The sequence below is a fragment of the Ambystoma mexicanum genome, chromosome 7p (assembly GCF_040938575.1).
Source record: "Ambystoma mexicanum isolate Mex_15411 chromosome 7p, UKY_AmexF1_1, whole genome shotgun sequence".
Taxonomy (NCBI): domain Eukaryota; kingdom Metazoa; phylum Chordata; class Amphibia; order Caudata; family Ambystomatidae; genus Ambystoma; species Ambystoma mexicanum.
The window spans coordinates 228,748,292-228,765,664 of NC_090939.1; the positions used below are offsets into that span (position 1 = coordinate 228,748,292).

The 17,373-nt window shown below is 50.0% G+C and overlaps 1 protein-coding gene across 1 annotated transcript in view; it reads right to left on the minus strand.

The window, feature by feature from the left end:
* Window positions 1–17,373, minus strand: part of CHAF1B (chromatin assembly factor 1 subunit B) — a 541,423-nt gene that overhangs the window by 301,468 nt on the left and 222,582 nt on the right. The window contains exon 4 of the mRNA XM_069636112.1: window positions 14,908–15,040. Coding sequence (XP_069492213.1) covers window positions 14,908–15,040 — 133 coding nt within the window. The remainder of the gene's footprint in view (window positions 1–14,907; window positions 15,041–17,373) is intronic.

Genomic DNA, 17,373 nt, shown 5'->3' on the forward strand with positions numbered 1-17,373 from the left:
TCAAGAATTGACTATGCAAACAGCCTCTACCTCGGAATACTAGAAAACCTCCTGAAGAAACTACAACTGATCCAAAATGCAGCTGCCAGACTACTCCTCAAACTATCCAGAAGAAACCACATCACTCCTGCCCTAAAACTGGCTCCCAGTAAAACATTGCATCATCTTCAAAACAATGTGCATAACGCACAGGGCAATCAGTGGACAAGGAGCAGAATTTCTACAAAAGAAAATAATCTACAAGCCAACGAGACTCCTCAGGTGAAGCAACGAAATCCGCCTGGAACTAAAACCATACCTTAAGAATAAACTTGGAGGCACCTCCTTCTAGCACTTAGCCACAAAAACCTGGAACATCCCAAAAGAAATAAACACCAAAGACCACCTAAAATTCAGGAAATTACTAAAAACCTTGCTCTTCAACACCACAGACTCAAACTGAAAACCGAAACAGAAAGGAAAAAGGATGACTAAAATGGAGTGGACACTGACAGCTCCCAGAACCAACAGGGAAGCTCCCACGGCACCTGGACAGGTGACGCCAGGTAGAGTGAAACACAGGCGACACCCATGGAGACGGAGTCAACAACCCCAGCCAACCCCACCCAACCTCTTCACTCGCCCCTTAGTTGCTACCAGGTACCACAGTGTTGCGGAATTGTCAGGATATTGGCAATCACCGCACTAGCTGAGCTGCGGACATCGGCAGGTGCACTGGCCATATGAGTAGGAAGGGAGGACAGATGGGGTTGTGAGGGAGGCTGGTGGAGGTGGGGCCCAGATGTGAAAGGGACCTTAAGTGCCCGACAGGCCCAGATCAGGACAGAGGCGCAGGGGTGCTCCCGCATCCCATCTGGGGAGATTACGCAAGCCCAGCGCCTCAATTCAGGATAGAGATGCCAACTAACCAATTCCACCAACAATTTCCCCCTCTGCATACACCTCTCAAACTCCAAACCAAACAACCACAAACCTACAGCACAGCAAACCGCACAAACTTCACTACATTGCAACAACAAAAACACACAGACTCGCACAACAGTACACAACGACTACCGGCTGCAAACACCACAGGCCCAGCCAACGGACCCACCGGGCTGAGACTGCCAACAGCACATCACTGCTCTCTTGCACTTTTCCAGCTTCCTCCCACTAACTCACCCTCCCTTCCTCTTTCAGAGCCTCCAGGGGACCACCCCACTGGTGATAGTGCGCAGTACAAATGTCCTTTAACATTAACATTCAACCGGAACACAGAAAACGTGACCACCTGATTTTTCAGGCCCCAGTCATCTCATAAGGAAGACGTTAATCTACCCCTTTATGTGGCAGCTGTTTGAAAGTATTCAGGTACCGAAGAGGCTCTCCTCATCAGGATTTGCAGCAAAGGGCAACATCGGTCAAGAAATTTATATCATCCACACAAACCGCATCATGACGAGAATCGATATTAAGAACAGATAAGCGGGAGCTAAAATAAGCTCCTAGGTATCAGTAAGCAGGCGCAAACACTGGGGAACTAGGAGTTAGTAGACAGCGTTCTGAAAATCTAACATCCACATAAGAGGCAAACCTCACAGTTTGTCCTTTATTTATGACCCCTTATACTGCACATGTTGTATAGGTGTGTCCCAATGCTTATTTATACATTGTGTTAAACACACAGTTAATGACACATAGGTATGTTTGTTCTGCATCAGTTGGTTTGGGGAACCAAAAGTAGCTCCTGGTACCTGTTGGTCTCAAGCGAACCAGACTCTTCTAGGCTACAAGCAGGAGCTAAATAGCTCCCAGCTCCCCTCAATTTCAAACCCTGTTACAGGTTTTAAAAAGGCAAAAAAGACTTTCATAGTTAAAGCATGTTTAACTTTACCTTGTATGAAACTGTCAGAAGGAATAGACTTGTCCACATTATATTGTGTTTGTGCTTTCAGACTAGGTAATAGATTTGCTATTTCACCAATCAAAACATTAGCCTCAGGAATATGTTTAGATTTCAGATTACGTTTTGTGCATACATCTGTGACAAGGAACAAGTTACTTACCTGTAACTGTTGTTCTCCAGCATGGGTCTGGCATGGATTCACATGCTCATGAATATTCCCTGTCGTCAGGCTGGGAATCCTCGGTAAAGAAAAAACCAGTATCAGTTTCCTTTCTGATCTGTCTTTCGTAGTAATAACCAATCTCTGGTCTCTGCGTCATACTGACCACAGCCAATGACTGCCCTCTACCTAAGCACCGCCTCTGGCAGCCATCTTCAGATTTGGAAGCACGTGAAGTGGCAGTATGACCAAGTGAAGAGCCGCAGAGGGGTAGGCGGGAGGGTTCGCATGTGAATCCATGCCAGACCCATGCTGGAGAACAACAGTTACAGGTAAGTAACTTGTTCCTTCTCCAGCATGGGGTCTGGCATGGATTCACATGCTCATGAATAAAGAATACATAGCAGTACACACATGCACAACCACGGGAGGTGGCAAAGGCTCAACATTAAGCATTGCATCAAACTCAACATTAAGAATCTTACCTCCTCACCAGGCTCACCTCAGGCGAACAGGTTGCGCAGCACTGCTTGGCCGACCCTGGACTCCTCCCTGGAATCCCGATCGACGCAGTAGAACTTCGTGAAGGTGTGCGTCGACCTCCAAGTAGCAGCCCTGCATATGTCCAGCAGGGGCACACCAGAAAGGAACGCCGTGGTAGCTGCGATCGCTCTGGTGGAATGGGCTCTCGGACGGCCAGGCAGCGGTCGGTTTGCCAACCGATGACAGTACATGATACAGCCGGAGAGCCATCTGGAAATGGAAGCCTTCGAGAGAGCCTTCCCCTGATTGACAGGTCCAAAGTTCACAAAGAGTTGTGACGTTTTCCGAAAACACTTTGTGCGGTCCACGTAGAACTTCAGCGCTCTAGCCACATCCAGCGAGTGCAAAGTCCTCTCAGCCGGCGACGAAGGCGACGGGAAGAATACAGGCAACACCAAGGGTTCGTTGAGGTGGAAGTCCGACGGTACCTTGGGCATGAAGGAGGGGTGCGTCCTGAGCACTACCCTCGTGTCGTGAAAAGTCAAGTACGGGGCCTTGCAGGAAAGGGCCTGGATCTCTCCCACCCGTCGTGCGGAGGTGATGGCCACAAGAAACGCTGTTTTCCACGACAGAAACTTCAACGGGGCCGAGTGCAGAGGCTCGAACGGAGGTCCCATGAGCTTGGTCAGCACCACGTTGAGCTCCCACGCCGGGGCCGGAGCCTTCACCGGCGGGAACGATCTGAACAGTCCCTTCATGAACTCTTTCACCAGACGATGAGACCACAAGGACGTCCGCCCCGTGGTTCTGGTGTATCGGGAGATCGCAGCAAGATGAATCTTGATGGACGCGTGTGCCAGTCCAGCTTTGGCCAGCGTCAGCAGGTACGGCAGTACTTGGGGAGCCGTAATCCGTAGAGGGTTAATCTTCTGTGCGTGGCACCAGACAGAGAACCTCTTCCATTTGTGTCCGTAGCATTTAAGAGTCGAGGACGCCCTGGCCTTTGCAAGAACCTCTCTGCAGTCGGCCGGTATGTCGTATCCTCCAAACTCTAGCGCTGCAGGAGCCAGGCCTGCAAGTTCAGCGATTTCGGGTCGTGGTGGAGGATGGCGCCTCCTTCCCTGGAGAGCAGATCCGCGTCCACCGGCAGCTTGATTGGCGGGGACGCTGACAAGTCCAGAAGGTCCGGGAACCATATCTGTCTCGGCCACGCAGGTGCGACGAGGATCATCCTGCACCGTGACCTCTTGAGCTGGTTGACGAGCCGGATTAGCAGTGGCAAAGGAGGGAACGCGTAGAGGAACAGGCCCTCCCAGGGGAACGAGAAAGCATCGCCCATGCTCCTCGCCTGGGGAAACCTGCTGGCGAACCTCCGGCACTTGGAGTTTGTCGCCGTCGCGAACAGGTCGATCTGGGGTGTGCCCCACCGTCGGAAGAGGCTAGATCCTGCCGTAGTTCCCACTCGTGGCACGAGCGCAGCTCCCTGCTGAGTGAGTCGGCGATCTAGATGAAACGGCACCAGAAACATCCCTTGGGCGACTGCCCAATGCCACAGGTCCTGCGCCTCCTTGGACAGTGCTGGGGACCTGGTTCCGCCCTGTTTCCTGATGTAAAACATGGTGGTGGTGTTGTCGGTGAAGATCCTCACCACCTTGCCCTTGAGGGACGGAAGGAAGGACCGGAGGGCCCAAAACACTGCACAGAGCTCCAGGACGTTGATATGCAGGGATTTCTCCGTCGGGAGCCAAAGGCCTCTTGCGTGCAGATTTTCGGTGTGCGCTCCCCACCCTTCCAGGGAGGCATCCATGGTCACTGTCTCCTGGTGGGCTGGGGTCTGGAAGTCCATGCCCGCCGTCAGATGCGCGCGGGTGCCCCACCACCGGATCGCTCGTCGGAAACTCTCGTCGAGTATGATCCTTTCCTCGAAGCTGCCCGTCGTTTGGATCCAGCGCGCGTCCAGGAACTCCTGCAACGGGCGCATCCGGAGCCTGCACATGGGAATGAGGTAGATGCAGGAAGACATAATTCCGAGGAGGGACTTGATGGACCTCACCTTGGCCGCGTCGGCCACCAACATCCGCTGCACCTTGCCCAGGATGGTCCTGGTCCTCTCCTCCGACGGGGAGGCCAGAAGGGACACTGTGTTGAGCCTCGCTCCCAGAAACAGAGCGTCTTGCGCGGGCACCAGGTGGGATTTGGCGTAGTTCACGGAGAATCCCAAGTCCGTGAGATGTTGGATGGTCCTTGCCGTGTGAACCACGGCGAGCTCCCTTGTCTTGGCTCGGATGAGCCAGTCGTCCAGGTAGGGGTAGACGTGGATCCCTTCGCGGCGCAGCTGCGCCACCGGTGCGAGGCACTTGGTGAACACCCTGGTTGCCGACCGTAGTCCGAAGGGGAGGGCTTGAAATGGTAATGACGCCCTTGGACCACAAACCTGAGGAATTTTCGGTGCCCCTTTAGGATGGGAATATGGAAGTAGGCATCCTCCAAATCCAACGACGACAGGAAGTCTCCTTCCTCCAGCTGACCCAGGACGTGCTGGAGTGTGACCATCCGGAACTTTTGCGCCTTGATGAACTTGTTCAGACGTCGCAGGTCCAGGATGGGGCGCCATCCCCCCCGTCTTCTTCTTCACGAGGAAGTATCTCGAGTAAACTCCGGAGCCCCGAAGCCTCTTTGGGACGAGTTCGATGGCGCCCTTCCTGAGCAGCGCCTTTACCTCCAGGAGAAGTTGAAGGATGTGAAGTTCTTTCCTGGCCACGGGGGGGACGCGCGGACACTTTCTTTGAAACTCGAGCGCGTGGCCCCGGGCCAAGGCGTCCAGCACCCAACGGTCGGTGGAGATGGACTCCCACACGCTGACGAAGCTCGCCAGCCGGCCTCCCACCGGGGTGCTTCGGTGGGGGCCCGACCCCACGGCCGGTTCAATCCTGCTTCGACGAGGCTTTGCCGCCTTGACCTCCTTGGCGACGACGGCGGGGTCCGCCAGACTTGCCTCGTCCTCTGTAGGCCTCCTGAGACGACGAGCGGGCCGCTTGACGGTAGGAGGAGAAACCGCCGCCGGAACCTTTGGAGGCGCCCTTGCCTCCGCTGCTCCGAAAGGGCGTCCGTCGTTGCAGAACTCCAAGGGCCCGGGCCGTCTCGGTGTCCGCTTTAATGGCCTGAAGGGAATCGTCCACTGTTTTCCCAAACGGGTTGTTCCCATCGAAGGGCATGTCCAGGACTCTGGTCTGAACGTCTTGACGGAAGTCCGTAGCCTTGAGCCATCCACGCCGCCTAAGGCAAACGCCGTTGCCCAACTGGTGGAACCCAGTGTCAGCGATGTCCGTCGCAACGGTAATGGCGTGGTCCGAAGCCACCTCACCTTCCTGCAGGATCTCCAGGGCCTCTGCCCTCTTGTCGTCCGGCAAGAAGTCCAGCAGGGGAGCCAGTTTGTACCAGAGCTCCCTGTCGTATCGGGCCACGATAGCCAAGGCGTTGGCAGCTTTAATCGTCGTCGCTGCAGACGAGATGACTCTGCGTCCCATAGCGTCCAATTTCTTTCCCTCGCCGTCCGGTGGGGAAGTGGATGTGGAGGCCGCACCCCCCCCCCCCGCTTTTTTCCTGGCCGCCGCCGAGACGACGGAGTCCGGGGTAGGCTGCGCCCGGAGGCACAGGGGGGCCGTGTCCGGGACCCGGTACTTTTTCTCGTACCGGTCTCTTCTAGCTGGCGTCGTGGAAGGGTTCTTGAGGAGGGTGAGGCCCTCATCCCAAATGTCGTCCAATAGAGGCACTGCGAGGACCGTCTTCCTCTTTGCCTCGCGCCGCTGATAAAGGAAACCTTCCTTCTTCTCCTCAGGACAGAGTTGGAAAAGCTCGGATGCCCTGGCGATCATGGAGTGGAACGATTCAATCTCGTCGGGCGGAGAAGCCCTGGTGGGAGGCTACGACGGTACATCCTCGTCGTATACCTCATCGTCCGTACCCGTCGCTGCCGTGTCAGTCCCCGTATCATCCCCTCGGGTGGACGGGGAGGAGGGCTGGAAGGGGCGCGACGGCTGAAAAGGAGGAGGGTGGATCCTTCTTTTCTTGGTAGGGTGGACCCCAGAAGGTCCCGGTTCTGGGTCCCCCGACGGGAGAGGTTCCGTCGGCAACGGTAGTCCCGTCCTTATTTCTGAGCATAAGGACTGTATAGCCAACAAAATGGCCGCCGAGCTGTCTCGCGGCGCTGGCAGAGGGGAATCCGACGGGCGATCAGGGGCCCCGTCAGTACCCTCGACGATGTCGTTGTCACCTGCGTCGGGATCCATCCCGACGGGCCGGTCTTCTTCCACGCCGAGGCCGTGGCTTAAGACCTCGACCAGCTCCTCCTCCGAGGTTGAGGCCGAATCTACAACGACGCCCTGCCCCCCCTTTTTCTTCCCCACGGGGGATTTCACGGGGGTCCTATCGATGGGCACAAAAGAGGACTCCCTCCGAGATGGCAGGGAGACTGAGCCCCGAGGTCGCCACCACTGGCGTAGCCTCCACAGGCTGGGCCAGGGCCGCCGCGACAGTTTCGATAGAGGGCTTGGCCGGATGGATTAAGGCCTTCACCACCTTAGGTGCGCTCACCGCCTTATCCTTGAGGGGGGTGGGGGGACAGTGCCTCGCTCCCCCTCCGCCTTCGAGCTCAACCAGGGCCTCTCCAGGAGCCTCGCCGGGTGCTCGGCCTTCCTCTTACCCGACCCAGAGCGTTGGCTCGTGGTTGATGGTGCCGGGGAGGGTGCGCCCAGCCTGGCGCCCGTAGAGCCCGACCGTTCGGCGCTCCCGGTGCCAGCGGACTCGCGGTGCTTGGCCTTATGTTGGACCCCCGTCGCCGGGGCGTCCTCAAAGGTCTTAGAAGCCCGCTCGGATTTCTTCCTCTTCTCGCCGGACGGGCTCTTCCCTTCCAGCCAGTTGGCGAGACGTTGATGGCGGTCCTTCATGGTCCGCTCCGACATGTTGCCGCACAGTCCTTCTCCACGTGAGTCTTGTCCTCATGTAGGCAGTAAAGGCAAAAAGAGTGTTCGTCCTCCTTGAAGACGTTCTGCAGCTGGCATCCAGGGCAGACCCTGAACAGCTTTCCGGGCGTCGAGCTTCCCTTCTCCTGGGCCATGACCGGGCCTGAGAAACTTCTGGAGTCCTCCAAAAGCGTAGCTCGACGAGATCTTCACCCTTGAGGGGCGCAGACGAATCCGACACGGGCCCCCGTTGATCGGATGGAGAGTCGGTGGAGCTTGAGGCTCTTTTGACCGAAAAAAACAAAGTTTTGAGAAAAAACGTGAAAAAATAGCACTAACGCTCGAGAGCAATAGCACGAGGATCCCAACACATGAACGTGCGGTAAAAATCTGAAGATGGCTGCCAGAGGCGGTGCTTAGGTAGAGGGCAGTCATTGGCTGTGGTCAGTATGACGCAGAGACCAGTGATTGGTTATTACTACGAAAGACGATCAGAAACGAAACTGATACTGGTTTTTTCTTTACCGAGGATTCCCAGCCTGACGACGGGGAATATTCATGAGCATGTGAATCCATGCCAGACCCCATGCTGGAGAAAAGAAGTTTTCATTTTCCTCTTAACCAGGTTTAGAAGAGGTTTTAAAACTTTATATAAAACAAACTCCACAGAGCACTCCTAAATAGACCAAAACCACAAAATGCAAGTAAAAATACATTATACATTTATAATAATCATGACACTGATCATGACTAAGCCAATTCTTTAGTAAAATAATGTATTTTATTTGTCACTTGTTAGACGCTTATACAATTAGAAAAACTGTTTCAAAGCGCCCACAGGGCAGCAAGATGGAGACAGGGGAGGTAGACCATGATTACAGCAAAGATAACAATTGAAATAATAGTACACCAAATCATGAGAATATAGGGAGGGGGACGAACCTACTTTGCCTTGTGAGTGTTGGGAACGTTCAAGTGCAGAGGGGAGGGAGTTAAAAGATAGGTGCTATTGTGCTCATAGAAAGCGCTTGGAGTGGGCTAAGAAGAGAAACTGAAGTGCAAACTCCCATGGGGAGTGTGAGCCTAATAAGTGCATTAAATACAGCAGCTGGGACGGAAGATGGGGGGGGGGGGGGGGGAGGCAGCGCCCCGAGGATACATAAGGGCCCCGCACATCAGTTACACTGTGCGATTAGCAGAGAAGAGCTGGGGAGAAGAAAGAGGTAAAGAGAAAGGTCTTAAGGCTTGTTTGAAACGAGGAGGTCTGTCAGGGAGGCTATTCCACAGAAAGGAGCCCACTGGGGAAAGTGATCAACCACCAGCCCTCTGTTTACCAAACGCAGGGAGTTGGTGCCAGAGGAGCGCAGGAGTCTAGGAGTATATTTGGTCAGGAAGCATTGAAGATGGAGTGGTCCCTGGCCGCAGAAAGCCTTGAGGATGATACAGAGGGATTAGAACTGTATCCGTGCTGAGACCGTGACCCAGTGATGGCTTAGTAGGACAGGAGAGATGCAGTCCCTGGACTTGAGGCCAAGGATACGTCTTGCAGCCCTATTGTGGGTTAGCTGGAGGGGTTGCAGGGTGGACGAAGGAAGATTGAGGAGGAGGCTGTTGCAATAGTCTAGCCTGGAGAGACAGTCTCTGGGGGAAGGTGAGGAAGGGTAGAGTTCCTTTGAGGAGGAAGAGCTAAAGTGGGACTTCTTTACAATGTCCTGAATGTGAGGGATGAAGGAAAGGGAGGAGTCGAAGATGACTCAGATTCCTGGCTTCAGAGGAGGGGGCAGAGGGAGAGCCCATGGAGGAAGGCCACAGTGAAGACAAGAAGTAGGGTGCTGGGGGCCAAATAGGGAGAATCTCTGTTTTGCTGGCATTGAGGCAGAGGTCATTGGCGGTGCACCAGGCATGGATGGCAGAGAAGCAATCAGGGATGAAGGAAGGTGCAAAGGCATCAGTGGGCAGTTTGAAGAAGTGGAGTGTCGTCAGCATAGCACTAGGTTTGGGGAGAAGGAAGAAATGAGGCATGCCAGCAGAGAAAGGTATATGTTAAAGAGCCAGGGTGAGAGAATGGAGCCCTGGGGGACGCCACAGGTGGGGGAGGAGAAAGGGCCCAGAATGTCTTTGGCGGAATGGCCAGTTAGGAAGGAGGTAAGCCAGTTCAGTGCCCGCTCCAAGATAACAAGAGAATAGCAGTTTCCGTGCCTCTGGATCCTCGGAATCCAGATTGGTGGTCATGTAGGCTGCAAACAAATTCGGTATGAGAGATTAGTTGGGGAGGGCTAACTTCTCAAGCAGGTTTCCCACAAAAGGGGTGATGGAGATGTGCGCTGGGGAACGTCCAACGGGGCTGCCAAAGAAGCACAAGCATGTGACAGTATCCAAAAGTCCAAAACCAAAATTGATATATTATGTCAAGTACAGTGTCACTTCATACATGAAAAAACATACCTAGCTTGGTTGATAATTGATAGTTAAAAATGGCTGGACTGGATCCCACTTTCCGAGAGATCCCAAGTGCAGTAGTGCATTCACTCTAAAGTGCAGAGGTATAAAGTGCAGATGCAAAAGATTAGATTAAAAAAAGGCTCCAGGTGCCATGGGAACGTCCAATTGACTTAGCAGGTTTTCTCAAGTCAGTATCCCGCCCGCCAGGGGCACCGAAGAAGTGCAAATATGAAAAGATATACACAAATGCAAGACCAGAATTGGTATATTAAGGACAATCCGCCTTGACCCTCAATAACAGATTGCTTGATAATTGGTAGCTGTTAATTGCTACATTACATCAGACTTCAAAGTGCAGAGGTATAAAGTGCTGAAGCAGAAATGCAAAAAGATAGGCAGTACTATATGCCATATATTCAATCCAAATGAGTCCAATCCAAATAAGGGGGCGCATGCTCCCTTCTACGCAGCTCAACTCTGCTCCCTAGACACTGCTTTGCAACTTGCCTAAATGCCCAACAACCTTTCTCTGCCCTACAACCCTTAACACCACCTACAAATTCCAGTGTTGCAGAGGTTTACTAAAATAGCAAAAAGATAGTGACCCAGTACCTCCAACAGTAAGACCCGGAACCAGTTTACTAGGTGTTCTGAGGTTTGTTAGACAGGATCCGTCAGCTCAGGTGTGAGTCCGGGTGGTGTGAGTCCGGGTGTAAACGAGCATGGATCCACCGATACTAGCAGGAGCCAGCATAGCCAAATAATGTATAGCTCCAAAAGCTCCAAGACTCCAGGCACTGAGGACCACAGAACACCAGTTTGCGCAAGTGCCCACTTTTCCTTAGACCCTCCAATAGTCATGGAGTCACAAGGCAACCCAACCACAAGAGCAGGACAGATGAGTGCAGTGTGCTAGCGTGAACAGCCCACATTGAGCCCCACTCGGCTCTGGCACAACAGTCAATGCGAAGGTGAAATGAGTGCGGGATGGTAGTAATTTAATGCCCCGCCTCACCCTTGCACCCCAGAACAGCCCGTTCTGGGAGGGAGTAGTTGAACAAAAGCAAATAACTAAGAGGTGAAGCAGGGTTTGGGGACTAATTGACGAGGGTCCCACGCTACATTCTTCTCAACAGTTAAGGGAGAGTGGAAGAAGAGAGTTAGTGTATTGGGCCGCTAGTGCATCAAAGTTATGAAGATAAATCCAGGTTTCTGTGATAGCAAGAAGTGAAAGTTGGGGATAAGAGTCAGTGGTTGATGATGCAGAAGACTGTTTGCAGAGGTCTTGTGCTTTTTAGAGGTCAAGTGAAAGAGGGATGTGATGTGGGGGAGAGGAGAAGGTGTTGTGCGATAGGCAAGGGGGATCGAGTTTGGAATTGCTGGCCTAACAAGCAGTTGACCCTTAGCAGCATTAAGGTAGTTGGACAGGGAGGCTTAACAAGGGAGGCAGTGTCACATGACCCTCTGAACCGATCAGTACTCAAGATTCCATTCAGACGTGCAGTCAGATGGCATCCAGACATGCTGGGTGTTGTGGGTCTATGGAGCTTCGTTCGAGGCAGATCTCTCAGATGGTGCACAGTTCTGTCAAAATGTAGGGTGTTGTATTTTAAATGCCAATTTCAAAATACCACCAAATCTCGGGTTTGGATAGCACAGGGTATTTCTTGCATGGGGTACACTACAGCATTGTATGGGGTACGTACATTCCATTGACCTCAAGCAATAGCCCCCCGCACCCACACCCCAGTCAAATGCAACTAGCTTAGAGGATGAAAGTCCTAAACTGTATATCAGGCGAGAGACTGTGGGCTTTTAACACATATCCTGAATGATTTACTTATATTTCCCCCAGATATGCCCACATCCATGGCATGACTGGTGTGCACCCTAGGCAATGCTAAGTTTCTCCGCATTAGGTTGCCCCAAAGGCACCCTTGTTAGATGTGCTAGGAACCTCGCATGGTTAGGTGGGGCTGCTCTACTAGTTGATTGGAGGGAGTTTACATATTCAGAATTCTAGTGGAATTAACTATCTATTCAGAGATGTTGGAGGGCATCCCCATAATAAACTACAGTTGAGTCAAAGCTAAACTTTCTTCATGCAAGTGAATGCCACCAACATTGCCATATATGGAAGGCAGTAGCCATGGGTTGGGCGAGGGCGGCAGTTCAAATACCGGATCTGAAGTATAATGATCATGCTTTGTCCTATCTAGAGCCTTCGCCAAAGCTCTGAACATATTACCTACAAGTATCACCCAACAGAAGTTTGTACTCATTTATTGATCTCAGAAGGATAAGATATGTAATTGGCCTTGCCGGGATTCCAACCTGTGACCTGCAACAGCACCCTCCCCCATAAATAACAGATATGCAAGTAGTACAAAGATGGACTCGCCAAACCTGGCTCAATGAAAAACAATGCTACAATGATAAAAATGTCAGGCTGTGCATGGGCAGCCATGATCACCTCTCCCTTCCTATTTCGCGCTCGCTGTCCCTTTCCATTGCCGAACCACAAGACTAACTGAGTTGGTTTTACATATATGCACTCTGTTGTCAGACTGTTTTGTTACGGTTTCAATTGACTGTCAGTAAATAAATTCAGACCACAAAGTGCACTCACTATTGGCTAATGACAATGGGCTGTTGCAGAGTAAGAAATAGTGTGCTGTGCATACGTGGATGAAGGGGGAGACATAGGGGAGAGTGCCTGGCTACTAGATTACAAAATATTTTTACTCCCGTTATAGAACTGAAAGTAACAGTTTGTGTTTTCACTTCATACAGAAATGCTGTAGTTGCCAGCATGTACCCAACCTAGCACAGATATGACAAAATAGATATGATTAGTGACTCAATTGCCCCTATAGGGTGTGATTTCTGCCCCCCTCCCTCCACCACAAATGGGGCTGTGTGAAGTGGACAGGGAATCAAAAGTCATGTTCTATGGTAAGAGATGCCCCTAGGAGTTCGGTCTAGCGCTAGGACTGTTTCCTTGAGTGTTCGCACCCCTTAATATACTTGACAAAATACAGCCAGGAAAATGTTTGTGTAGTTCGTTTGGACTCAGACATTCATCTTTATGACGCATTACTCAGAAATATGAAGCAGACACTTCAAGGTAGCAAGTTAATCTATTTATTATCACTTCTGTTTTCTACCAGCTCTAATTCTCATAACACCTGCTATGGAAGCCGCAATTATAACATAGCATAGTGCCATACATATGCAGAGCGTTGTTGCCTAAACTAAGGGCAGGATTTACATTTAACAAACAAGTACAATTAATCATTTTAAGATACCAGCGAGTTTATGATATGTTGGTCAACACTAAGCTATGGTATGATTGCGAGTGGTGTAACATAATAAAGCACGCCTTTAGTCTAAGAAAATGCATACAGTTCAACTTCCACATTTAAACTCACGCTTTCAGGGCTCACTGGGCTGCAGCCGAATTGACAGCGACTTCCTGTCAATCTGGCTTGCTCGTGCCTCTGCTCGGGGACCGGCAATGGATGCATCTTCCCAGCCACCTACGATTTCTTCTGCTGTGATTTGTGTGTGGTTACCCAGTCAGCCTGTGCTTTTTATATTAAAGCGGGACTTGGTCTGCCTAGAATGGGTGTCATTTCCGGACACCTTGGCCGTTAAAAGGTAGCGCTTAACAATGCTCCTGTGCTTTGCTTCGTGTTGGACACATGATGTGCCTACGTGCAAAATAAAGTTGTTCTCTGACTCCTGGCTGTTTCCCTTAGAGTTACTGGGTCTTCTGCTCAGGGAAAGAGCAACGTGTGTCATTTGCTCACAGACCACAACCCCATCAAAGTAACAGCGTTTCTGAAGAGGTGAAGAGCTACACTTTGCTTTTGGACACTAACTGTACATGTGCCGCTAGTCTCTGGAGGATAGCTCATGGGCAACATGTTCGCCTTGGAAGCAAAACGACACGGAGCACCGCAGGTTTGATTCCCCGGGTCTGCGCTTAGAAACCTCTGGGTATTAAGCGGGTTATAAATAAACTGGTATCGTGCTTCCTGTCCTTGGCTTGTGATCTGACTGGTATGAAAAAGCCCCTCTTGAATGTATCTGTTTAAGACAGGGCACTGCTATTCTGTAGTTAGAAAGAGGAATTTACCATGTCCTGTTCATCGCCTTCTGCTAAAGTCAACCAACAGGCTATGCGTGTTTTGCTAAACCCACGTGCGTTATTCATTATCAATATATTGTCTACAGCAAATGTCTACATTTGTCTTAACACGAACCGTTGCTTTATGTGGAACCGTGTGCATTATATTCAACACACAATAGTGGTCTCTCGCTGTTGCCATTACTGACATCGCCGAATCTGTGACTCACTGTCTTAGCTAGTTCGCTCATCATCCATAATTCGTAACAGATGAATTATTGGTGCCAAAACCTACTGCTTGACCAAAGACTGAACGATGTCTCACACAAAACATGAAAGAACATTGCTGCACTTGCTAGGTCAACACTACTCAACACACTTTTCATGTAAGACTTTGTATACCAGTAGCACCACTCATCTGAGAGATGCAACAATCTGGGTAGCCTTGTACTGGTTTACATCAACTTAGTGTAGATTTTGGCTGGCGCCGATCACCATGACTAGTAGTAATCCTGCATTAGACATGCAATGGCCATTCATTGAATCACCATGTTCAGCGCACAGAGCTTTGCAAGCCCTCTTGCAATCCAAGTGAACCTGGCTACACCAACTAGAAAAACTAGCTCTTTATTTTCTCAAAAACCAAATGGGGGATATAAGGAATACAAAAAAAAAACTTGATAGTTATCCAACGCCAAACAAGTAAGCAGCCTTAAATGTTTAATGAAAATAAAATTGACCAAAGTCAATCACCCTTTTAGTACATTAAGACAGGAGTTTTCTATGCCACCAGAAACAGGACTGGCTGTCATGATTGTTAAGCACAAAGTAGCAATCTGCTTACCATCCCCTCCAGAGGCTAGAATATCACCAGTGGGAGAGAAACGCACAACATTTACAGCTTTGGTATGGCGAGCCAGATTGGACAAAAATTCGACGGTTGCTTTTCCATCTGGTCCTTGGTCGGTTTTCCAGATCTAATAAAAAAAATAAAAATAAACAAACATGAGAAATTCACAGCAACACAACCACGTTGCAAATCTCTAAAAGCAGGGAACATAGAAACTTTAACAATGACTCTTCTGCCGACTCATTCTTTGTAATAATGAGAAATTACTCGAGTGCGAACGTGGACTCAGCACCTTTGCACACCATGCACAATGTCACTAAGACACAGCCACCACTAGTAGCTCACTTAACCCAACAGCAGCTTGCCAAGCTTTTGGTGAAACTTCATTAATCAACTTCATTTGAGATCATGGACCATTCCCATCCTTCATTAGAAGTTGAAAAATCTCTCTCAATACCATTTAAGCAATATGTGTCAGGTTTAGCGCCATTGAAGTATCCATTGGCCAACGTTGTCAAAATGAAAGATGTGGGGGCTACTACAATGTTCACAACTATCCAACATGCTTTTCCATGAATATCCTGAAGCCATTCAATGGTTTCTGTACTATGGGTGGTTGTGATTTTTTCAATCTACACTGAAAAGTCATTCAGCAAAAGGGATTATTATTGTTTAAACCTGTGAAAATGCTGAGCTCTTCCTTGTAGGACCAAAACGCATAATTTCTGAAGACATTCACTATGAATCAGACTGGCCCAATCCTACACAGGCGAGTGTATCCAACCCTTTTCATGGACAGATTAACGTGATTTGCATGAACAGCACTTGCTCCCTTTCCCAGAGGAGAAAGGACAGTTTTGGCATGATCAATTGTGTGATTAGGGCTGAATATTTTACAGCTCCAACTAGGGTGACACCAAATGCTGTTCAATCGAATATTGAACTGTACGTATCACGTTTTACCCTACTTATTTTTTAAAGTCGCACTTTGGTCATGCCCTTTTTGCACAACCAGAATTTGACCCATTTTCGAAAAAAAGCGTATGTATTTTGTTGGCGAGAAGTAGTGAGGGTAGAAGGAGGGGGGTCATGCGGTAACTTCTCCCACCCCCTACAAAATAGTTTAGCTCTGGTCGAACAAACGTGCACGACCAAAAGTACCACTTGAAGGAGAATGCCAGGTCATTCTGCATTAACGATTTCATCGACACCAATAGATTTTTGGCACAGGTTTATTTGCTCTGAAGTGTTAGAGCGTCTTCTCTATGGGACATGGGGAATGATACACCACAAGACCACTTGCAGCAAGATTTTAGAATCGTTTTAACCCATTTCATCAGTTTATTCAAGATGGTACTTCAAGCTTTTAGATATGCCCGAGATGATCAGTATTTCATTAATAGGTTCATCATATGTCACAGCCTCACAGCAAACGGAGACACCCCAACACTTGTTCCCCACATTTCGAGGAAGGGATCTTACTAGATCACCAGACATTGTTCCTTATGCTGACTGCAATAGCACACAATCACCAGTAGCCGAACGACGACATGCCGCAATCATCTACTGTTTGTACGTAAACCACGACTTTGTTTATTTATTGAAGTTTGGGTGGACGCGAATAACAGGCAAGTAAAAGGGGTTTATTGGGGAAAGTATTGTAACAGTTTGTAATAACTATTACACTGTTTTTATGCATATAAACGTAACGGGGACATAAGCGCCGTCCGCTACCTCGGTTCCCTCCCTCTCTTCTCTCAACCGTAGCCTTACACTCCACTGTTCCATCGTTCGAGCTCTCTCCCTGTTCGGCTGCTGATCGAGTGAGCACTTAACACTACACATCCCCTTTCTTTCATAAGGAACATCTGAATTAGGAATTGACAATCCATTAAATGTCCGGGCCTCCTGTAACTCCTGCCAACTAGGTCTCTCGTGGCATATCAGTATTCTCTGCCAAAGAAGACAGCTTTGCAGAACTAGAACTGGAACTAGCACTAGAACTATAACCAGAACTAGAACTAGAATTACTTCCTGCAGATCCACCACTGCCAGTCACTCCGCACCAAACTTTTTCCATTGACCCAACCAGCACCTGCACTTTCCTCTTCCGTCAACACCATTACCCTCTCATTGTTCCACACTCTCCCATCACTGGTTTTCACTGCATGCCGGTAAAAACTTCCACAACTTCAACCGATTTAGACCACGGACAACCATTCTCTCTCAACATCGCCAGAACCTTAATTCTGACCCAAAACCCCACACATAGCACTCTTCCTCTCCTAAACCTCTTATGTTGCATCTTGTTGGTCAGCTGCTTCTGCCTAATGTTGTTCTCCACCTCATCCAAATCCACTTCTTTGCCAGCCACCGCGCTCATCCACCCCAGAAATAATCTAGTGTTTGCTTTCCTCCCTATGCTTAGCTCAAAGGGAGAGACTCCTGTGGTAGTGTGTG